The 22,315-nt window shown below is 40.8% G+C and overlaps 5 protein-coding genes across 7 annotated transcripts; all 5 read left to right on the forward strand.

Moving 5' to 3' along the window:
- The first annotated feature begins 201 nt into the window (after nt 1-201).
- LOC129584163 (uncharacterized) lies at nt 202-1,967 on the forward strand. The gene is made up of 3 exons (XM_055476287.1): nt 202-305; nt 462-886; nt 1,340-1,967. Exons 1-3 carry the CDS (start codon nt 272-274, stop codon nt 1,769-1,771), a joined length of 891 nt encoding a protein of 296 aa, XP_055332262.1. The 5' UTR covers nt 202-271; the 3' UTR covers nt 1,772-1,967.
- Nucleotides 1,968-3,411: 1,444 nt separating this feature from the next.
- LOC129584053 (uncharacterized) lies at nt 3,412-5,140 on the forward strand. Its single transcript, XM_055476151.1, has 3 exons — nt 3,412-3,534; nt 3,765-4,186; nt 4,496-5,140. Exons 1-3 carry the CDS (start codon nt 3,501-3,503, stop codon nt 4,925-4,927), a joined length of 888 nt encoding a protein of 295 aa, XP_055332126.1. The 5' UTR covers nt 3,412-3,500; the 3' UTR covers nt 4,928-5,140.
- Nucleotides 5,141-5,595: 455 nt separating this feature from the next.
- LOC129584138 (uncharacterized) lies at nt 5,596-7,000 on the forward strand. 2 transcript variants are annotated; one of them, XR_008689845.1, is made up of 5 exons: nt 5,596-5,778; nt 5,904-5,966; nt 6,154-6,309; nt 6,528-6,664; nt 6,740-7,000. XR_008689845.1 is itself a non-coding variant. In XM_055476251.1 (4 exons), exons 1-4 carry the CDS (start codon nt 5,863-5,865, stop codon nt 6,748-6,750), a joined length of 408 nt encoding a protein of 135 aa, XP_055332226.1. In that variant the 5' UTR covers nt 5,804-5,862; the 3' UTR covers nt 6,751-7,000. The 2 variants fall into 2 exon arrangements, 1 of the variants encoding a protein (XP_055332226.1); XM_055476251.1 differs by lacking the exon at nt 5,596-5,778 and having other exon boundaries at nt 5,804-5,966.
- Nucleotides 7,001-7,914: 914 nt separating this feature from the next.
- LOC129583905 (uncharacterized) lies at nt 7,915-13,847 on the forward strand. 2 transcript variants are annotated; one of them, XM_055475941.1, is made up of 13 exons: nt 7,915-8,205; nt 8,337-8,402; nt 9,069-9,099; nt 9,185-9,720; nt 9,934-10,351; nt 10,657-10,798; nt 10,987-11,148; nt 11,397-11,778; nt 11,852-12,126; nt 12,199-12,427; nt 12,508-12,607; nt 12,947-13,281; nt 13,348-13,846. In XM_055475941.1, exons 1-13 carry the CDS (start codon nt 8,076-8,078, stop codon nt 13,638-13,640), a joined length of 3,099 nt encoding a protein of 1,032 aa, XP_055331916.1. In that variant the 5' UTR covers nt 7,915-8,075; the 3' UTR covers nt 13,641-13,846. The 2 variants fall into 2 exon arrangements, with proteins under 2 accessions (XP_055331916.1, XP_055331915.1); XM_055475940.1 differs by having other exon boundaries at nt 12,947-13,847.
- An 810-nt stretch (nt 13,848-14,657) lies between these two features.
- On the forward strand, nt 14,658-20,733 carry LOC129583939 (uncharacterized). The gene is made up of 12 exons (XM_055475993.1): nt 14,658-14,900; nt 15,089-15,172; nt 15,305-15,326; nt 15,685-15,945; nt 16,114-16,254; nt 16,572-16,719; nt 17,102-17,263; nt 17,382-17,769; nt 18,061-18,332; nt 18,692-18,920; nt 19,320-19,425; nt 19,917-20,733. Exons 1-12 carry the CDS (start codon nt 14,825-14,827, stop codon nt 20,497-20,499), a joined length of 2,472 nt encoding a protein of 823 aa, XP_055331968.1. The 5' UTR covers nt 14,658-14,824; the 3' UTR covers nt 20,500-20,733.
- The last annotated feature ends 1,582 nt before the right edge of the window (nt 20,734-22,315 follow it).

Below are 22,315 nucleotides of genomic sequence, written 5' to 3' on the forward strand. Positions count from 1 at the left end.
GTTTCTCGTCCGTTTCGTAACAGTTTTTCGTTTTACATAACAAAATGTTCGTCAACACTTTTTCACCCGGGAAAAACTATTCTGGAAACGTGTTGGAAAAAGATTTGGAAACGTACCGCACTGAGCGATACCTATCGCATTACTCAACGAAATGCAAATTCTCCATAGCTGTGCATCACTTTAAAAGCCACGTCCGGAAAACATTAGCAACATTCATCGTGACATCGATTACTTTGATAGTTCTGCAGACGACAGTAACCTCCTCGACATAATGATGAAGCCTGTTGCATTGGTCACCTTGTTGGGTAAGTACAGTACATGAAAATCACCTCCAATTAGCGTAAGCCATTAGGAAACAAAAAGTTATAATGTTACAGTATGCTATGAAAATTAAATAATTAAAATTTACGTAGTTCATCTATTTTATTGTATAAAATGCTCATGGTATTTCATTTTGTTAGTGGCATCGGTTTTTGGACAAGCACCGTACAATAAACCACCATACGGCGCACAGTATAACGCCGCACCGTACAAACCCGGCTACCAGCAGGACTACAAAGCCCCGGCATATAACCAGTACAACACCTACGGATCCAACTATAACGCCCCTTCGTCGTCCATTCTACTGCAGAACAGCAATGTCCTCTTCGCCACCGGTGAGACATCTGCCATCAATGTGGCCGTTCCCGACGGGACCGAATACTACGTCAACACCCAGTACGAGCTGATCCGCGTCGATCCCGACGGTCTCTTCCGCCACGAGCAGATCCGTGTGGCCACCAATGTCAAGTACGCCTTCCACGGTTACGATGACTGTCTGTGGTACATCGACTACAAACCGTATGCCGATATTTGGCGCATGTGCTGGAAGGACGCCCCCGAACTGGTAAAATATTTAATAATAATAATCCGTTCAGTTATCCGCTAAGGACTGCAGGGTTCTTCATTACGGATTTCCGAAAATAAATGCGCGATGTACATAACAATAAGATACCCGGCAGTTAGTATTCATATAACAAATAACGCAACACAATAATATTATGTAGAACCCAATGATGGTTAGTAATGTAGCACAATTCTGTAGAGATATGTATGCGCTTATAGAATGTAGGTATGTTTTAAGTGTATTATTTTTATACATACATAATTATTACTATTGGATTTACTGTTGGATACATAATTATTACTGTTGGATTTATGATTGTACTTATATATGTACGTACTTCCATAGCTCCCAAATTCCTAATATATTATAACAGTTCGTGGTGGTATAAGCATGCATACGCAATATTTCTCACATTATTGCACAATGATGTCTGATCTTGACCTTTGTCCACAGATTCCCAATCAGCCTAACCCGGTGAACTTCGTGAAGGTGGCCAACCGCAACTGGGACAACGGTTTCGCTGTTGCGGATGACGGCAGTCTGTGGCTGTACGCCGGTCACCAGTGGATTCGCGACAAGGACGTCAACAACGCCATCGATGCCGGCTTCGGTAATGACGGTACCCAGATGTACCTGGGCAAAGACTACAAGCTGTACCGATGGAACTACGAGACCCGCTACTGGGAAGTCTTCCAGACCGGCGTCTGGGTCTTCGACATCTTCAACATCGACACCATGGTGATCTGCGACCAGCAGTACTACTGCAAGAAGATCGTCTACGGAAAGTTCGTCGGTATTCCCGAATACTGCACCAGCGTGAACATCCTGAAGGACTCCTTCTACTGTGTTACGCCTCAGAGCCAAGTCAAGCTGGTGGCATATTAAGCCGCGCAATAGTCCTTGCTGCAGCGGGTGAATGAATTCATGCGCTGTATGGTGATTTTGATTTAACAAATTTACACTCCGAAATTGTGATTTTAAAGGTCATGCGTGCCTGGCTGAAATGTTTGATGTGGTTTTGTACAGATTGTCATTGGGTTTAACCTGACCATCACTTAAAATGGTGATTAAAATGAACTAGAATTTGTGTGTGTTCTTGTTATTCTCCGAAAACGCAGTTCGTGTCGATTCAACCACCAGGTCAATTCTGATCAGTTATAACTCATAACCGCAATCCGGAACAGCAACAAAATCGATGTTACTGTACAGTACTTAGCTACGATCATAATACAGCCAAACATTGAAAATACGTGAAGTGATTATCCATACCTCCACGGCACTGAGTTTAAGGGTCTGCAATTTGGATCAAAACGGACCGGATTTTGACAACAACAAATCTGATGGATTGTGACAATACAATGCTAACGTACTTATGACGGTGAACGCCGTGTTGTCGAAATTTAAATAAAGCGGTACGGCTCGTATTTTAAATAATAGTAACTTAACAGGTTGCATATATTGGTTCCTTAAAGAAAAGATTCCTTACTGCTTACGGTATAATAATGTTAGCGTACCGCTAACGTAGCAACGCATTAAATGTTTAATAAAACCGCACACTGTTTATACATGCATCGCCTCTAACCGGTAACGCCGTTTTTAAAGAGCAACGGTTGCTTCGATGGAAAGGCTTGAAATAACGATTAGAGCATAGTACTCCGTGGCTCGAAAAAGGTTTAATAAAGGGCACACGCGCGGTCTGGGTCGCCCAATTGCGCAAGCTCGTGCATAACGGGCGATACCTGTGGATTACCAATTAAAACATTCTCTCTAACGCCCACGCCTTTTCGCACCTTATATCAAGCAATTAGGGAATTAGCTCAGTTAGGAGGTTACACAGATCTATACGTATGGTTCTGTTCAAGATAGTCTATGAGTGCAGTCGTACATGTGCGCTATTTTATTGCTGCAACATCTTTAGTTGCTTTGGTATTCAAACCACATTCGTAGGGAATTTGTCTTGCAATTGAAAAAACAAGATTACGAGTAAACATTGCAGTATTGTAATTGTGTATTAATTTATATTATTTTAGCAAGGCGCAGCGCTCGTCCTTGCGCATTTGCCACTTTGATTTTTGCGAGAGCATAATGCGCATTTAAGTACAGTACAGATATACAGATGTACAACCAACAACTTTCTTGTTGATGTTATTTCGGCCGGTTTGCTGCATACCTCTCAAATTACATGAATCGCATAATATATACCAATATGGAAGAAAATAATTTTGGTAAGAAAATAATTGCGATGCGGTTCAGCTCCATCGTTACTAACAAATCAAAAACTGCCGTAAACCTTTATGTGGCGTTAACGTAAGCACGACGTGTTGTGTACGGTTCTCTAATTAACAATAAGTAATAATCCCGTTTCGTTGCATAACGTACAACGTTCAAAACAAAGAAGCTGGAGACTGCCGGAAAACTGACTCAAAAAATCCAAAGCAAGTCCATAGATGGATATCATATCACTCATTATGTAATGGTTGTTGGATACAGTGGCCGAATCGTTGAAATATTCAAAGGCTGTATATAAAGTAAAGCGCAGAGGTGATAATGGAATGCGGTTCCATAATCTGGTCATTTAGTGATTTCGTATTTGCGGATTTTACTGACGGTTACGATGGCGAAAATTGCGGCAATCGTTATTTTACTCGGTAAGCAGCCGGCAAATATATTAATCACGAATAGCAGATTTCTCCATATCGGTATACAGTATACGTATATTTAAACGGTATGCACTCGTACTGCAATTTACTGATAACAGTAAAAGATTATTACAAAAAGATGTTTATTGAAAGTCTGTGGAGACATTTATGATCGCATATGCAGATATGTGCATTGGGAAAATAGAAACATGTTGAGATTTTTCGTTGTGTTGTTGTAGCGGGCTGCGTATTTGGGCAAAATCCGCCTTATAATACTGCGTATAAGCAAGACTACAAACAGCCCGCGTACGCTAACTACGGAACCAACTACGGTCGCACCAACTACGGCAACTACAGCAGCAACAACTACCAGGGTACCGGCTACTCGTCGTCCATCCTCCTCCAGACCGGCAACGTCATCGCCGCTACGGGTGAGACCTCCGCCGTCAACGTCGCCGTACCCGATGGAACCGAATACTACGTCAACACCCAGTACGAACTGATCCGCGTCGATCCCGACGGTCTCTTCCAGCACGACCAGACCCGCGTGGCCACCAATGTCAAGTACGCCTTCCACGGTTACGATGACTGCCTGTGGTATATCGACTACACCAAGTTTGGAAATATCTACCGTATGACCTATAAGGATGCTCCTGAACTGGTAAATTTTAACTATCAATAAAACCTTTTTTTCTATTTAGTTACCAAATTATGATATAATTATGTACTACCTAAATGTATGCATGTATATGTAATATGTGTACATGTATTTTATATATCTTATGCATCTTACGCACATCTATTCCTGTCTGCTTAATGTATTCTACTAATTGTAAGTGCTTACTGCATTTTGTCTTACATACAGTAAATCAACGTGTAAAGTTACGTAATAATAATGTACGTTTGCGCTGTACACAAACTGATCGTTTGTCTAAAATATACCAGTACTGTCACCTTTGGCTTTATTTAGATTCCCGGTCAGCCCAATCCAGTTAACATGGTAACGGTCACCCCCCATAACTGCGACAATGGCTTCGCCGTGTCGGACGACGGCAGTCTGTGGTTGTATGCCGGTCACCAGTGGATCCGCGACAAGGACGTTAACAACGCCATCGATGCCGGGTACGGTAACGACGGCACGCTGATGTACTTGAGCCGCGACTACAAGTTGTACCGATGGAACTTTGAGACCCGCTACTGGGAGGTGTTCCAGACGGGTGTCTGGGCGTTCGACATCTACAACATTGACACCATGGTGATCTGCGACCAACAGTACTACTGCAAAAAGATCGTCTACGGAAAGTTCGTCGGTATTCCCGAATATTGCAAGGGCCTGCATCTTCTCAAGGATTCGTTCTACTGCACCACACCCCAGAACCAAGTCAAACTGGTCGCATACTAGACAGTTTTATGTTTGTGTCCAGTTAGTGCATTTGCCTTCAGTGTACATGTGTATACTTTCGTTAACAGCAACATGGATTACAGTAGGTTTTTTATTCTGGTGATTTTTGTGATTTACAGCGGATGGCCGAACGGCGATCAATAAATCAATCAAATTTTGTATGCCAGAAGGAACATAATGATCCTGAATAATTACTTCCTGCATAGTGATGATTTTAAAAATTAAAAAATTATATCAGAATGTTAAGGTGGTTAATTTGGGATTTTTGTAATCTACCGGAATTCGGCAATTCATTACATGCAACAACGATAGCCGTAGGAGGTTTAGACTTGTGCCAAATAAATCTGTGCGTGTACATAAAAATTTGGTAATTAGCTCAATCAACAATTCCATGTAGTTCGCGGTCATGTGAAATCCAGAATTATTTCTGGGCACGACAAATTAAGATCCGGTGGCGCAGTGGGGTATCTTTAACAAAAGATGAAAGCCTCGGTACCCTGATATTGAAAAATTTGTTAACAAATTCAGGACATTGCAGTTTTGTGAAAATTCTATAATTAAGTTGCACGACATTGGCGAGTCTATGTAGTCTTACCGCACCCAGCTGTTCGCGGGGTATTTTTTATGTCGTTCAACTTGTGTGTCTTGTGATCTGACACTGGGCGGAACGGAAGTCGGCCTCAAAAATAGGCACGAACCCAGTCGGGAATCTTTCGAGTAATGAATCTTTCGTTTTCTCCAAAGTCGTTTGGATACATTCACTAGGCTGATTCTGGGATTCTGGAATGACTTGCATCCGGTTTCAGAGTTTGCCACAGGTATAAAACGCGAGAGATTTCTCTGTCGAACAGGTAAAAACTGGCTTTTGCATTTTCTTCCAATTGAATTGTCGGTTTGAAGAAATTTCTCATTCTGCGACCGCTTTTTCCGAAATCATGGTTTCCGTAACAGACGTTGCTGTTATCTTTTCTTATAGTGTGTTTCTTATTTTGAAGTCCATACACAGTGGACGTTGCGCGCCGGTTGATGTGACAAAATTGTAAGTACGCAATTCAGATACGTAAGTGTACGTACAATTGCGATTTATACGTTAATTTCAGTTCCGTTTATATTAGTAAGGCCAATTTTTTTACTAATAATTCTTATGGTTGCAAGTATGAAACATCTGTATTGCAAGCTTGATAATTTTGTTCCATATTCGGCTTAACTCTCGCACTTTCCAACAGGATATCCATGCATCAGGACATGACGCCGTCCCAGGAAGAAAATCTCATTCATGCATTAGTGCAAAAAGCTGCTCGCATCGATTCCCTGGAATCCGATCGCCATTTGTTGCAGAATCTGCTTTCTGATATTAATTCCGGAAGATTCACCGCAGCGGGGTACGTAAAGGGCACAGTAAATCACAACTGCTGATGATATTATACCTACAATTGACATATTGCGGTTGATACAGACAAGTGATTCCTAGCCACATTAAAGAGCGTTGCGTTTTATATGTTTACTAATATATGTACGGCTGTACAAGTACATTTACCTTTGTATGCTAATTATTTATACTTCATTATCAATTTATAAAAAGAGCGGACACGTATTACAGAAGCAATGTCAAGAGGTCGACGCTGGCCGTGGAACGCCTAAGCAAGCCGACACTTGATATGGGATTCGGTCGCTCCGTAGCTGGCGGTGCAATTGGCGCAGCCCATGCTGCACTCATTGACTCTCAACATCCCGGTGGTGCGTTGCAGTAAATATTGTTTTCCAATATTCATCAGATTTCGTGTTTCTGAGTTAAGTTTTCTTTTGTTGCAGGTCCGGGATGAAGCACCACCTAACCACTGCCATAGTAAAAAGTTATAATCAAACATTTCATTGATTGGATACCGGCAACTGTCTTAAACTGTGTATGCCTCTGAATAACTAAACTGCGCGATCCTTCTTATAGTTAGAGCCCAGCTAACAATTTCCAATTTCATGTTTTGGAGTTTTACTGTTCATTTTTCTCCTTTGCAGTTTCGCCATAATTAATAATACAAATACGTCATGCTGTTTGTTGTGCTAGAGTTGAGCTTTACGAGCGCCTTGCAATGGAATAAAACCAAATCAGCTCACGGAAACAAGACTAGTACTGTATTAATATCAACTAAAAAACACAGAAGTTTATTTTTAATTATCTTACCACTTAAATGCTTTAAAATCAGCAGTAACTGTAACTAGACAAAGCAATAACTGCTATGTAAAAAAACAACGCAAGAAGTTTTTAAGTTGGATAATCGCACGCACAAATCTGTATTTATATAAATTAAATTCTCGGTGTACTTTATTGATCGAATACAAAGATAAGCTTACAATTCACAAAAGAAACATCACATCCTAATATTAACAAACAGCAGGAACATGCGGCCGGATTACAGAGAACATTTGATCTAAATTAGCCGAGGCCGGTGCCATTCCCAGGATGGATGCCGCGTTTCCACGTTGAATTTCGATGCTGAACCTCTGGCGCAAAAACTCCGCTGCACGTTTCTCGCCTGTTTCCTGCCAAATCGTCTTGCCCACTTCGCTAATTCTCGGTTAGGTTGATGTACTCGTACGTATAAACTATAAAGGTACCCGTAAAGTGTGAAGGAAGTAAATGTGTACAACGATGAACCATAAAGTATAGTTTTGATTATGGAGTCGATAGCAGCGGTTACTACGCACATTCGACTTATTTTTTATATTTAACCGTCGGCTTATCAATTTCACAAGGAAACATGGTAATGTCTGTGTATCTTTTCTCTGCATTCTACTCGTTAAACACCAATCTTCTGAGGTCACATAGTATTGTATCGAAGCGGCAGAGTGACTAAGTGAATAAACTAGAACATCAGCCGACAAATCATGATAAAGTTTTGTAAAAAGTTTGAGGATGCAAAGCAGGTTTGTAGGAGCATTGTGCAGTTTTTTTTCTAGCTTTTCGATATGAATCACTTCGTCCACCAACATGTAGCAAAGCATGCTGGATTTTGACATCCACATGCATACATGCGTGCCCATGCCGACCACCGTATACCCAAACCTCTGTTTTGTATTCGTGTAATATTGATAATTTATTTTGTTAATTATTTTTTAGTTATTGTGACTTTTTACATAAACTAAAACTTGCATGGTTGAAATCCGCAAGTTATTGTTATCAGTCGGCATGGAGGTTACGCGGAAGATATTTTGTTTTAGCACTGTTGGAAACTGTTTCCTCCTATTTTTCACAATTATTTTTCTCGTCAAACAAAGTGCAGGTAGAGGCTTTTAAACACTGATGTATATACAGTAAAAAGTATCTAAAATGGGAACGGTTAGAAAATCTATTTATTAGAGTTATAAGCGCAAGCTCTATATAATACAACAAATTCCTGCATGCCTTTTCCAGCTGCCGTACGGTGTGCATCAACGGACAAAACCCCATACACTGGAGCTAACAGCTATTCTACGAATTGTAAGTCATAATTCTTAAGGAATCCCTGTATCTATCGAAAGGTTAGTTTTTTAAAAGCTTATTTTTTTTATAAGTGCGAATTACAGTTGTGGGCAAAACTTTCAAAATATATTTTTGCTTTAGGGTCCGGTGGTACGTTAGGTATTGTGTAAGAATGCGAGTGTAAGACTGAATGTGTAATCTACGAGGTAACAAGATTTGTTGCGGACTGGCTTCCTTAGTGTCTTACTCACTATCCAGGCCATTCTTTATGGCACGGTCTATCGACGCAACGATACTAACAATAAAATAATATTATTATTAATTTACGCCATTACAAATGCTTAAATGTTTTTATGAAGGCGGAGACATGAAAGAAATAAAAAGAGCATTTTACAACTTTTGCGCACTGCCTTTCGCCACAAAAATTAAGCGAATTCCCATAAACTGGCTCTCGAAGTATTGCGTTGTCAGTTATCATTCTGTTTGAGCTGGTTCTGTAGCATTACTAACTGCTCATTAATTTTGTGAGTCGTGTACTTATGTATGTGCGCATGAATTCAATGTCATGAATTTTTAATCTGCATTAATGTAAACGATTTCAAAGCAAGATTCATCAAAACATTTCTTGATTACACAATGTATGGTGCGTGTTGAATGTCACAACTGTTATTGATATTTCAATAGATACCGGCATCCAAAAGCAACCACAAAAACTGTAAGTCCATCGGCACGAAATCGCACACATACAGGCATTAATAAGGTCAAAGATTTTTCTCCTAATGTCACACTCCAAATTCCAGTTCGGCCAACTACACAGCGTTCGCCGATGAGCCCACGCCGTATTCGGACCGGCTAACCTATCAAAACCGCTCCTATACACCGTATCGCAATGACTACTATCCCAATAACTATTACAACCGTTCGGTAAACTATGACCGCGGAGACTACAACGACCGACGTCCCGACACCTACGATCGGTATAATGACGAGGAATATTACCGCAGTGAGGATTACCGGCGACCGAATCGGTATTACAACTCCACTGGGTCAGGATATTATCCACGAAATTACACGGCGTCCCGGATGATCCACAATGATACGGGTTATAACTGGACGATGGGTTACGACGGGCGGGGGACGGATTATTCGAAGAAAAAGGGCTACAGAGCGGAACCGTACGATGATCGTCGGTATGACGGATATGCGGATAGGTACAGCGATGACCGCGATAATTATGAGTCTGGACGAATGACCGGCGACCGATACCGGGATGACGACTACGGCCGAGATGACTACGACTCCACGTACAGGGGAAATTACCGTTATAATAGTTCAGGTGAATACTGTGCTTCACTTAAGAAGATGGCCGTCTTGCTAGCATTGATTACGTGCCGTGTACAAAAAATGAGCGATTATTTCAATCTGCGACAGTTTATTGCGCATATAAGAAACGCGCACACCGGTGCGCTGTACTTTATTATCAGGGTTTCATCATCCGGGGGACCGGGTACATATTTCACAAATGTTTATTTCTTCCAATAAAATGTAGGTCCTTACCGGTCTGACCGTTATCGGGACTACGACAACGATAATTACGGACGGTACAATGATGGACGTTACGCCAATGACCGTTATGATTATGGGCGTAATGATTCGTACGCGTTGGGACGAAATACTGCCGGCCGGGATTATGACCGATACGATGGCCGTGACCGCTATGGATACGATAACCGGGATTCGTACGGCCGAAACGAACAACTGCGCGGACCGGAGTACGACCGGTATGGGAAAATTAACCCATACGGAGGATCCTATAATGGCGGTTATAATGGTTACGGACAGACATACAATAAACCGCAGGAAGCGTACGGATCCGGATATGACTGCCCCATCCAGACGAAGGAGACCAAGTCGTCACATGCCGACATTCCCACCACTTCCGCCAGTGCTATTGTCTCTATTCCCACGTAAGCTTCAGAATTTGTATAACAGCATACGCAACACAGTGCTTATCAAATTTTATAATTAAACTTCCTTTATCCATCGTTTTCACCTGACTAATAAATAGTATTCTCACTATCGTTAATATGTTTGTATAACAGTTTGCTTATTTTAAAAATTTTTTAGAATTACAGCTTGCATATTTTGAAAAACAGACTGCAGTTTCTGGTTAACAAAAACAAACAACTTTAGTCAAAGAAAAAGGTTATTAGTCGGAAATTAGGTTTTGCTGCTTGCGTTTGCTGTTCCTCAATAATTTATTTTGCTTTAGGGGTGACTTCATTCTGTATTGTTCGCAACATCCGGCAAAAACAATCCTGGCGTATCCGCTGTACTGCAGCGGTTATGGCGACGAGGGAATGGGCAAAGATGCCACACCAACACTTATCGACAATACATGCTTCGACATCCGGGTATAACCACATAAGCTTACGTTTTACGTTACCGTTACAGTTATATCCAGCCGGTGGCTTGTTTATAAAATGTAGAATAATAAACATCTAAAATAGGTTTTAGAACTTTAATGTGCGCGTTTGAAGTAAAATGGCGCAATAACTATACTTGCCAGTCATCTAATTAGTTTCCGTATAACTGCTTATAGGTGGTGGATGATCTAAACAATTTGGAAAAGCCTAACCATCTCATTATCGCTTTGACCAAAGCGGGTCATTCTGCTGCGTACCAAGTGGACTATTCGTCTAGCACCTTAAAACTCCTTCCGTGCCTTCATGTTTTTGAGTACAAGTATTTGGTGGATTTTGAGGTAGTTTTGCGTTTCGCTTATAAGTACAAATAATTACGTAGCTTTTGATTTTGAAGTGTTTCGAAATTGCTCGCTGTTGCAATTTTTAACCACATACAAGTACCACACGATGCTGTATACAGTACTTAATCAGTTAATTTACTGAGCTTGCCAGAGATGCTGCAAACATTACTGCAATCCTCAGAGTTAGATGTTACACTACACATCTGGTATTTGGCGTAAGCTGTAGATGAATGACCTTTTTGCAGTCAGTTCCCTTGGGACATGCCGGCACACTGCTGGCCTTCGCCAATAACAACGTGGAGCCGACAGCGGCTTATCACGAGTCCGTGCAGCCGTTGTACATTGCCAAGGACGGCAAAATCGCCCTGTGCGGATTCGCCGACATCCAGAACGTCCTGGATGTGACGGCGTGGAAGAAGAGCGTGGATTCCATCATCTTGGTGTATTCGCAGCGACGTGGCAATACACGCCGAACCCTGCTACACTTATTCGAGATCCGCTTCAAGGATGGCTACTGCGATGTGCGACCGTATAAGCACCAGAAGACCATTGGCGCGGCGGTCTACGATGGACAGCGCAACACGCTGTGTGCCTACGAACCGTTCACCATTGACCAGTGCCTGTGTGGTAAAACTGCAAAAACTTGATATTAATTTTCGTGTTTGCGTTGCACGTACAAGTTTCTTTTTTTTTGCAACAGGAGTGGAGGATTTACAAATCCTTCGGGCGCCGCATTACCACAAAACTGTCCATCTGGGCGTGGCCTTGAGCAATAACGTTAAGTATGAGACGGATGGGGCGTGTCCAGTGGAAGAGCGTCTCCAGCCGGACAACCAGTATGATAAGTCGTTTTGCTGCTGTCCGCTGGCCAATCAGCGTTCGTTTATTATCGAGTATTCCGGGCAGTCGCGCAGTTTTGATTTTATGTCGGATGACGATAACGCGTTCCAGACTCTATACGCCGGTCCCGAATCGGTAAATTTTCTGATTAAAACTTCATATAAATGCAGTTGTGATTCATTTCCTCTTGCGGTCGCATGGTTACAGGCAACGGAAATCTCTCAGTTGCAAACGGAAAAATGCTGCCCGGTATTCCAAACCATAAGTCCAGTCGGCGAAACATCCCTTTACACATTGGAACAGAATCGTTATGGCGGCTGGCAGGTCTATCAGTTTATCAACCATGGATTACCGTCGTACGCCGAAAGTTCTTCCTTTGGATATTGTGACGACAACGATGTCATTGTCAGTTACACTTTGCACAGCTTTCAAGCAGGTACCTTTTTGAATCGTACATGCATTTTCAAAAATACATATTTGGAGCTATTAATTATTTATGTAAATCCCGTGTTGCAGACAATACGATCTACCATATTCGGTGTAATTGGGATGGAAAATATAGCAACGATGCGTACAAAGAGAAGACCAATTACGTCGGACGAACAAGTTACACTGCGTACGTACAGAGTCGGCACAGGTTTGCTTTTCTGCATTTTCATCTGTATTTGTGGAAGGATTATTGGCTCTACTTTTAAAGGAAAATTCCTATACAGTATTTTAGTGGTGCTTAGAATTAAACTGATTGCAAATTTCCGACGCCGTTGCTCATTATAATTTGCGTTTTACAAATGTTTATAATTTGTTTTATATGTTTTACCTTACCCCAAAATTGTTTTACATTTCCTGTAGAGCGCGTAACGTAATAAACGTTTATTCAAACATCATGCTCTGCACCGAGAAAGTTATGCGAGCAAGAGTTTAAGAAAACTGCATTTGTATGTTTTTAATTTCACAGTCCGTCCCCATATGCGCTAGCGCCGGCTAAGACTTATACGTCCAGCTACAACAACAGCAATTACAAAGCCCCGACCAGCAACACCCCCGCCGCCTATCCGACTCCCAGCTACACCGCCCCAGCACCGGCTCCCGTACCGGCACCGGCACCCTACGCCCAGCCGGCGCCCAGCTCCTATGCCGGCTCACCGGCACCGGCCGCCTACGCATATAACAGCCCCAATAGTTATGCCGCCGCGAAAGTATACTATAACGGATCCAACTCCTACAACACCACGTACAACAACACGAACTATGCCAGTAAACCCAAATACGATTATTTGCGCGCCAACTACAGTAAAGATCAGCGTCCTGTTAATATTTACCTGAATATGTCCGACAATCCGCTTTTTCATCGTTTAGCATCACAACAGTATCAGCGCCCGTATAACGGGACATACCGGCATGGATTCGGAAATGATCTGTACAATGCGGATCCGTATGGGCATTACGGCAACTATTCCATGTCGCGGGCGACCTATGGGCCGCAGCTGTACAGCGGCGGATATGCCCAGCCGGGATACAATGTCTATCAGCCGGCACCGTTAAGTTACGACATGGCGCAGTACGCTCCGTCGTCGCATACCGGCATCCGTTTCACGAATTCCACACGGGGCGGGTATTATTCGCCATCGGCACGGACCAACGGCAGATAAAAGAGCTGTGTCAAAAAACTGAAAAATGATTTTTTGTATCTCAAACATTATTTGTATACTTGTTGTAATACTGTAAAGGAATGTTGTGCTTCAGCGGTTATTACCGTGTTTTCTAGTACAAATGCCTGAAATTATTATTTTGGTTGAAATGTGAATGTCAATAATAATATTATGTCGATAATGGTGCGGCATTTATTGTTCCAAAAAAAATATTATTTATGCTGTACTTATGCAATTGCAGTTATACCAATATATTCTAATGATCCGTTCTCCGAAAGTGAATTTAAGAATTATAATAGTTTAAGGATGTTATGAGATTATTTATGCAAAGGTAAATTCTACAGTTTAGAGCAGTAAGAAAGTATCGGCACAGAACTGATTTCGATGAAAACCATCAATTTCACGCTGTTTGTTAGTTGACAACATAATTATTAAAAGTAATAATTAATATCTTTATAATATGCAGTAGCCACCCACGAAATCAGTTACTAAACCATGCATATCGCTTTTTGCAGGTATTTTTTATCTCCATGACACTTTGTACGTGTCACATCGTACTGATAATACCCTAGATCTGCTGAACTTCTATAAATAAGATACCTAAAGAAAAAATTTTTCATTTTTGCAGTGATCAAGCCGGGATGATAATTTGTGAAGACTTAATGTGTACGAACCGCGCTGTCATCCTACTGACCAATCATTTTGACTTTCGCATCGTTTTTTCATATAGCTTTAGATATTGAAAATGTTTTATACCCAGTTGGAAGGGCACAGTACAGTTGCAGTATTCAGTTATATGTACCGGTACAGACCTGAGAAGTCATGGATGGTTGTCTTAAACTCTTGTCATGTAAATTCGACTGAGTCAAATCACGAGCAAAGATAGCAATCGTTTTCCCGGAAACCACAGCTTGAGGCATTGCCTTGTAGCGGTCATTACTGTGTTTGGAACCTAGCTAAAGGCTTTTGACTGATATTTGACCTTTGACGAATTGGCTGGGTATTGCGCTACCATCAGTAAAACAGCAGTAGGAAAACCAAAGCTGCTATTGTTAGCCGCCGCCGCACATGTCATAACTTATACAGCGGGGAGAAATCGTTTCCCGGTTTGGGTAATAAACGCGTTTTTCCTGTAGTGTTATTCTAAAAATCATGAGCAGGATAAGAAAAACAAATTAATAACAATGCTGCATAAACAATCGCTACGTCCGGACTTCTTTAGTACTGTATTTATATTCGTTCAATTGGCATTTTATGCAGGTAAGTGACTTAAGTCTGATCATGCCGATGGAGTTACTAACTGCAAATAGCTTACTATTTTTGCCACTGCTAGTTCGCTACTAATGTTACAGTTTTTTGCATTTCATCGTCTGATATTGTACATATGTCCAAGCTTTTTTCAGTGCGCTTGGTACGTACTTGGTCAAATTATCGCAGTTTCGTTGCAGCTAGAGGATTTGTTGCGAATCCTTTGAGAGACGATGTATCCGAATCTGTGGTGCACCGACGCTTGCGACCTTATTATCGCAATGGTAACTGATTGTTTCTCACCAAACCGAAATCTGTACATAAATTACAGAATATCTACTAAATACAGGCTTTACATAATTAGATAATAAACAACAGCATTTACATTAATTATTCACTGGCTTTTAAATTTTCAGGTTCGTTTCCTCTGACTCGAACGTAAGTGCACTGTTCATATACTTTGAAAGTCAGCACATCTTCGGCAAAATTCAAACAACTGTTCTGCTTGTTGATTTTTAGGAGTTGTTAAGGTTATAATGACGTAATTTTAACGCTATTGTTGATGAAAAATCACTTTGACTTTACTAGTTTACACTTCAAACGGCTATAAAACAACGGTGAACTTCTAATAAACTGAAATATCGCGCGATACGTGCAGATATACTGAACTTGCTACGTATACGTACGCAGTATGAAGAAAGAACCACTTTTAGTAACAAATTATGTACTTGCTGTGGATAAGTAAGATAACGCGAACGCTATGCCATTTTTAACACTGGAAACTGATTGTTTATAGTTTGTTTGCGGACCATCCGGAACGCCGGCGTTTTCCGAGGCAGCTGGAAGCGGATGCCTACGCTCGCCAAGGGTCACGTTCGGATGGGTCTGACCAGCAGCAGCAGAAGCGGCCTGATCGTCTGTCATACAGCAATGGCACCGAATTCGATGACGACTACGATCGCAGCGAACTAGAGCAGCGTCGTAGTTATGCGGCTAGGAAAACTCAGGAACGCCGACTACGTAATCAGTATGCAGGAGGGGATTACGATTATTCTAGGTACAGAAAGCTCGAAGTTACTTACTACCATTGCTTACTATAGAAAACCAGTGATGTGTACACTCTTTACAGTTTTCGTGGATACGGGAATTCTCGTTCAGCAATTCCTATTTCTTGTTATATTATAATGATTATACTTTAAGTCTGTAACTAACAGTTTTGTTGCAGAGAATCTGAAAGCGAATACTTTCTGCAGCAGGGCCCCTATCCGCATGAAGACAAAGAATGTAGATACGTCACGCGTCAAACGAAGTCGTCCCTCAACAGCCTCCCCATCACATCCGGCAGTGCTGTGGTTTCGCTTCCCATGTACGTCAAGTGTACCATACGTCCTAGGATTTTTGACGGCGATAACGATTTTGGTTGTTTTTTTAACGTTTAAACTTGTATCATTTTAAGTAGTATTACGCGTATGCACTTTTGTTACACTGATGGCCTTTGCCCAATAAAGTATTTTAGTGTACCATATATACTACAACAATTATCAACTGAATATTTGATTTCACTTTTTACGATTGTCGACATTTTAAATACACCTGACCCGAAATTCCCAATATGTATATGCTCGATATTCATTTAATAAGCCGTATGCGACAATTGATAATTGTGTTACGCTTGTTGACAAGGGGGAGCTTTGTACTGTACTGTACGCAAAATCCAAACGGCAAAATCCTGACATTTCCACTCTACTGCAATGAAGAGGCAAATAACGGCCATGCTGCCGGGACCGGCGGTATTGTCACTGATATCGAGCACCCATGCCACCAGCTGAAGGTTAGTGTAAGACTTACATACTTTGTAAGAATACGGCTGTACAATTTTGTAAGCATTTTTAACCAGAAGTTGTAATTCCATAAATATAATAAATATAATCGCCTCAGTCTTGCCCCGGTTTGTCAGTGAACATATTTGTACGTATGCTGAAAATACAAGTCGAGGGTGGCGCAACGAAATGTTTTAAGCCAAAAAAATGTCAACCCGAAAACGAATAAGAAACAAAATGTACTCACTCTTATAATTTTTTATAAAACGGAACTTTTAAATGGGATTATTTTATATCTATACGTTACATCATACTGCTAAAAAGCCTTACCTTATTAGTTACACTTTCATCCGTTCGTTTATCAACTGTGCCGCATGTTTCGCATGTTACCAGGTGGTAGAAGATCGGAACAACCTACAGAATCCTGCGCATTTTGTCATACCCCTAACAAAAGGCTATTACACAAGACCATATCGAGTGGATTACGACACTGGCGGTTTTACGTTATTTCCGGCTCTGGAAGCATTCTATTTCAAATACCTGACTGATGTCGAGGTCAGTATACAACTTGTTCTGCAGCAGCGCGTATGTGTAATGACTATAATCAACTGCACGCGAATTTTCGTAATGAAAACAGCAATATAAAGTCCATTACAAGTATTATTTTCGATAGACAGTATTTTTTGGCGGCGCGGGGACCGTCTTGCTTTTCGCGAACGATAATCAAGAAGCCGGTGCGCCCTTTGCGGATACTCTGGCTCCCATCTATTTAGTAAAACATGGGGAGATACGGTTGTGCGGGTTCACGGATATACAGAACACCCGAAAGGTCACCGCTTGGAAACGGCCAGATAAAACAAGCTCCATGATCGTGGCCTATCTACAACAACGCAGCGGCACCAGGCGATCATTGTTGCACTTTTTCGAAATTCGCCTCCACAGAGGCCATTGCGTCAGCAGGCACTATGAATACCAGCAAACACTGGGAGCAGCTGAGTATCGAGGAGGGCGGAATACGCAGTGCGCTTACGAACCGTTCACCGTGGATCATTGTCTGTGCGGTATGAACCAGAAACCTTAATGCATTTAAATTAAGGAACGATGAATGGTAATTAACCCGTATATTACTCACAGTTTTATAGATAATAGTATTAACGGCTAGAGTAGGCTTCACAAACAGCACTTCAATATTCTCCATTCAAGATTTCCGGTTATCCCGAAGGATACCTGCAGAGTATATGAATTATGGAAGCAGTGATGATTTTTGCTATTTTTGCTGTTGTTTAGACTGCGTGATCGATAAAACAAGAGTAACGTTATAGTCCTGAATTATATCTCATTATATTTTGCAGGAGCTCAAGATATCAAGTTCGTGTCTTCAAAAGGCTACCAAACATCACACTTAGTAATTGGTTTGTCATTGCGCGCTGAAAAGGAGAATGACGCTTGCCCTGTATCAGAGCGAATTATGCCGGAAAATGCCTTTGACAAATCATTCTGCTGCTGCCCTCATGCTAACCAATATTCTTTCCTTTTGGATTATTCCCATGAATCCCGAAAGTTTGGCAAATCTGGCCGGCATGGAGTATTAGATTTGCGAAGTCTCCAGGGAGACAGTGCGGCTGTAAGTGTCAAAGATGATCTCGGAAATACAGTACTTATGTGCTTAGAAATAAGAGTACTGCATAAGAAGATACACGTTGTGATATGGGGCCACACTGCATGCATACACATTACACACGTATATGAGAGTATTTTACTAGAGGCAATTTATTAGCAGTACTGTCAGTACATAATTGCCTGCCATGCAGACAATTTTGTTTTTTCGTCATGCATCATTTTTTGAATGTACAGAGTATATTAATTACATTAAATACCTGAGTAGTAAACTTGCAAGCATATTCCGTACTTAATTAGGTTATGTACAAGTTTAGCCGTCTGACTGGTGAGTGTGCGATCGACTGCAGTATAATCGCTTTACAGGTCACGGAGATCAGAGAGATAAAAACCGAGAGCTGTTGCAATATCTTCCAAACGAGTAGCCCTTCCGGCAGGACGGAATTATATTCCATTGAGCCGGACGACGATGGCTTCCCGCAGTTGTTTCAGTTTATTGATCATGGACTTCCGCCTTATGCTCATAGCTCATCATTAGGTTACTGCGACACCAACGATGTTATTGTCAGCTATGATCTTCACGCCTTTCAGTCAGGTAAATCAATGAAATACAGCTGCAGCTACGTATACTGGTAAATTTGCAAAAGTATTATGACCAGTTACGCATTCTACAAATATGTAGTAACAACAAGAGATTAATAAAAAATGGACTGCTAGATGAAGCATCGTAATGTACAAGATTACAAGGGTATATCTATATGCGTTGTGAATTACAGGTCAAAACCTTATTAAAAATTTTGGTGCATGACTAATTATTATTTAATTGTAGATAGTAATTATTATTTAATTGTAATAATTACTATCTACAATGTCGACATACGTTATACAGTTTTTGGAATTTAGGTGATGCATCAACTAAGTTTATCTATTTACAGCTTATGATTTGTGTTACTGTTGTAGTTTAAACTCTGTAAATCTCATTAAATTCGGACAGATAACACCATATTCCACATCAAATGCAGCAAAGATACTCCTTTCCATCCTTCCAGCACGAGGCATTCCCCGAATATGTCCTTGGCGGAACACCGAAGCCAGTCAAAGTAATGCGTGGCAGTTTTTAGTCTCTGGGACTGGTTACATACTGCATACAATGCACATGTCCTTACAGATAAATAATCATTTTCAGCTTCTTAAAATAGCTTAAAACAATTCGTGGTTGCTAATTTTTTGAAATAAAACAAATTTGAGCACTGCAGAATATGAGCAAGAATTATCATACATATTGCTCGGGATTTGCATCTAATATAACTTGTAAACGTTAGTGTATCCGCTAATTTAATTTCCTTACTCTACGGTAACGAAGAATCGCTGAAAGGATAACGCATTGCTCGTGGCTCTTGTGTGGAGCCACGCTATGTTTGTTTGTTTTGTTTTTTTTATATTACCTAATAAAAAGTATCTTAAAACTGGTTTGGGTATAAAAGCAAATTTGTTTCATTCAGTTATATGCCAACGCCTTCTGAGATGTTAAGGCGTGTTTTCTTCCTCCCTTATACTATTTTGTTGACTACGTTAAATGCATTTTTACTAGGTGGCTGGATTACCGTTCGGCGTACTACAGTCAACAACCGTACAACCGTTCCACCCTGAACGCCCATCCCAAAGCCGGGTCCGTGTACAGTCCACTACCTCATGCTCCCACGCGTTATCAATCCTACAGATTCCGTAATTTACCATCGGAACCCCGATGGTCCTCGTCCAGTGCCGACCACGGCAGACTGTCGGCCATCCATCCGGATTCAGATGACTACTACAGCCGCAACATGACCGGCATCGGCAGCAGCCGACGGAAACCCCGCGATTATCCCTACCCGGCACCGCCGAATCCGCGCTATATGCGACCACCTTCAGAGCCACGGAAGAGATTTTCCTCTTATCCGCCGGGTATGCCTCTAGCTCACTTCAATCCTAATCCTTACCGGACAACTGCAAAAAGTCCTACCATTCGTGTCAACAGTACAACGGATTTAAACATTTCGCCCATTCCCACGTACAGTCTTTATATATTCACCGGGAAGAATGATACCGACAGCCGGCCTTACCGACCACCTTATCTTGTACCAAATGGTCAGCACACGATTCACCCCGGGATACGATACAACGAAACTGCATGACCACCGTCGATAATAATAATTATACAAATATAGCTAACATCTGCATCTTTTTCTCACCCACATATAGCACAAACGTTTTTGTTACAGCAGTGATCAGCATAACTACGTATAGTATCATAAAAATTTATTAAATTCTTCTGGGAGAGTGTGATATATTTCTATGATATTTTTTGTGTGTTGTTAATACAAAAATTTCTTTCATGAATAAGAATAAACTGTCTGACAATTGTGAAAGGTTACTGTCAGTTATCATTGCACAGTTAATTTTCATACTTCTATCGCATGCCGGCGATGCAATGGTTATAAAGATTTTACAGAAATCATACAACTCATAGGTCTTCTTGACCTTGGATAAATCTTGAGATAAAGGTGTCTGTTCGATGATAATCATACTGGCAACTTTAATATTATACGCATTTTTAATACCACAGCACCGTCTGCAGCTGTCTGTCCAATGCAAGTACTCGTAATTAATAAAAGCTGAGACATTTCTATAAACCTACTTATTTTTATCAGAGATCACACAAAAATTTATGAAGCCTTCTGTATATCCATTCTTAAGGATCACCACAATGGTTTAATCCCGAAACTAGTCAAAAATTTTAATTCTACACGTATGCACGCATTCGTGATATTTCTTTAAATCGTGCGAACACTGTTTGTGTGCATAAGTAATAAATTTTATGGTTGCCACAGTAATAATGCAGTCAACAAATAATATGCATAACGGCGACGATGAATGGCATAAATACTTTGTAGCCGTTAGACCAGCACATATTTAATATTTTATTTAGCGCTAGTATCATTTGCATAATTTTATCTAGCATATATGACGTACTGTACAATACATATGCATGGCGTTTGTATCTGATGTTGTACCGTCAGCTTGGCTGCGCTAACCATGGCAAGATGTGCGTGCGCCTGCGCCACCAGAATTGCAGTTTACCATTTTCTTTAATTAATAATTGTCATCATAGCGCAGGCGTAATAAGGAAAGCGTTTACAAACACACACATTGCCTTTTAATAATTATTGTAAATCCAAATTTGTTTATTTCACTTGCCGACAGTTTAACGCTGTGGGACGGGTGAAGTTGTGACCTTAATTCGATACACAATGCATTTCTTCCGCCTGACGTAATTAAAATACAAGTATATTATAATGTGCAGCAGTAGCTGCACTGAACCCTTATTAAACCAGTTGTACTAAAACCTTTCTCAATAAAATTTTAGTCTTGTTTTGGTAAGGCCAATGATATCATCTGGATATTGCATAATGGCTTCTGAAAACCTAAAAAGCGACGTCGAACCAGCAAAAAATGTAGTGCAAAAATGTAGTTCAAAAAAGCTGTAAACAAGTATGCGTAATACCTTCAGTAACCAATTTCACACAAACTGCTTATTTCGCTATTTGGGATGGTTCAGTGTCTGCGCTGCATGCTGTAAGCATAGTGCTGTAAGCTAATGCATCGGCAGTGAAAACAGGCAAAAAAATCTGAAATATAGGGAGTAGGTTCATTTATATGTCGGTTTTCATGTGTAATGTATTTTGCACCTACAAACACACTCTAGGCTAAACTTGAACCTTTCATATTCAATCAATGCACGAAAAATTAATGTAATCGAAAGTTGGTAGTATGCAGTATGTTGATTTCACATTATGGGCGAAATTTAAGCATAATAATTTCCATAATATCCTGTTTTTAAAATTTTAAAGTGCGTCGTTTACATTTTAAAAGTTGGAACTGATTAATCGTAACTGATAGCATCGGCTGATCGGTATTCGATATTATACAATGTTGCATGTATGATATATC

The sequence above is a fragment of the Paramacrobiotus metropolitanus genome, unplaced genomic scaffold (assembly GCF_019649055.1).
Source record: "Paramacrobiotus metropolitanus isolate TYO unplaced genomic scaffold, Prichtersi_v1.0 Parri_scaffold0000012, whole genome shotgun sequence".
Taxonomy (NCBI): domain Eukaryota; kingdom Metazoa; phylum Tardigrada; class Eutardigrada; order Parachela; family Macrobiotidae; genus Paramacrobiotus; species Paramacrobiotus metropolitanus.

What these genes read in the sequence shown, in the direction of transcription:
- LOC129583905 (XM_055475940.1), top strand. Translation starts at nt 8,076, where the DNA reads ATGGTTGAAATCCGCAAGTTATTGTTATCAGTCGGCATGGAGGTTACG. An exon ending in TTACCGTTATAATAGTTCAG is followed by an intron (nt 9,721 to 9,933) that starts GTGAATACTGTG and finishes AATAAAATGTAG; the next exon opens with GTCCTTACCGGTCTGACCGT. An exon ending in AGTATTTGGTGGATTTTGAG is followed by an intron (nt 11,149 to 11,396) that starts GTAGTTTTGCGT and finishes ACCTTTTTGCAG; the next exon opens with TCAGTTCCCTTGGGACATGC.
- LOC129583939 (XM_055475993.1), top strand. Translation starts at nt 14,825, where the DNA reads ATGCTGCATAAACAATCGCTACGTCCGGACTTCTTTAGTACTGTATTT. An exon ending in GCGACCTTATTATCGCAATG is followed by an intron (nt 15,173 to 15,304) that starts GTAACTGATTGT and finishes TTAAATTTTCAG; the next exon opens with GTTCGTTTCCTCTGACTCGA. An exon ending in GGGGATTACGATTATTCTAG is followed by an intron (nt 15,946 to 16,113) that starts GTACAGAAAGCT and finishes GTTTTGTTGCAG; the next exon opens with AGAATCTGAAAGCGAATACT.
- LOC129584138 (XM_055476251.1), top strand. Translation starts at nt 5,863, where the DNA reads ATGGTTTCCGTAACAGACGTTGCTGTTATCTTTTCTTATAGTGTGTTT. An exon ending in CCGGTTGATGTGACAAAATT is followed by an intron (nt 5,967 to 6,153) that starts GTAAGTACGCAA and finishes ACTTTCCAACAG; the next exon opens with GATATCCATGCATCAGGACA. An exon ending in GGAAGATTCACCGCAGCGGG is followed by an intron (nt 6,310 to 6,527) that starts GTACGTAAAGGG and finishes CACGTATTACAG; the next exon opens with AAGCAATGTCAAGAGGTCGA.
- LOC129584053 (XM_055476151.1), top strand. Translation starts at nt 3,501, where the DNA reads ATGGCGAAAATTGCGGCAATCGTTATTTTACTCG. An exon ending in GGCAATCGTTATTTTACTCG is followed by an intron (nt 3,535 to 3,764) that starts GTAAGCAGCCGG and finishes GTGTTGTTGTAG; the next exon opens with CGGGCTGCGTATTTGGGCAA. An exon ending in ATAAGGATGCTCCTGAACTG is followed by an intron (nt 4,187 to 4,495) that starts GTAAATTTTAAC and finishes GGCTTTATTTAG; the next exon opens with ATTCCCGGTCAGCCCAATCC.
- LOC129584163 (XM_055476287.1), top strand. Translation starts at nt 272, where the DNA reads ATGATGAAGCCTGTTGCATTGGTCACCTTGTTGG. An exon ending in TGCATTGGTCACCTTGTTGG is followed by an intron (nt 306 to 461) that starts GTAAGTACAGTA and finishes TCATTTTGTTAG; the next exon opens with TGGCATCGGTTTTTGGACAA. An exon ending in GGAAGGACGCCCCCGAACTG is followed by an intron (nt 887 to 1,339) that starts GTAAAATATTTA and finishes CTTTGTCCACAG; the next exon opens with ATTCCCAATCAGCCTAACCC.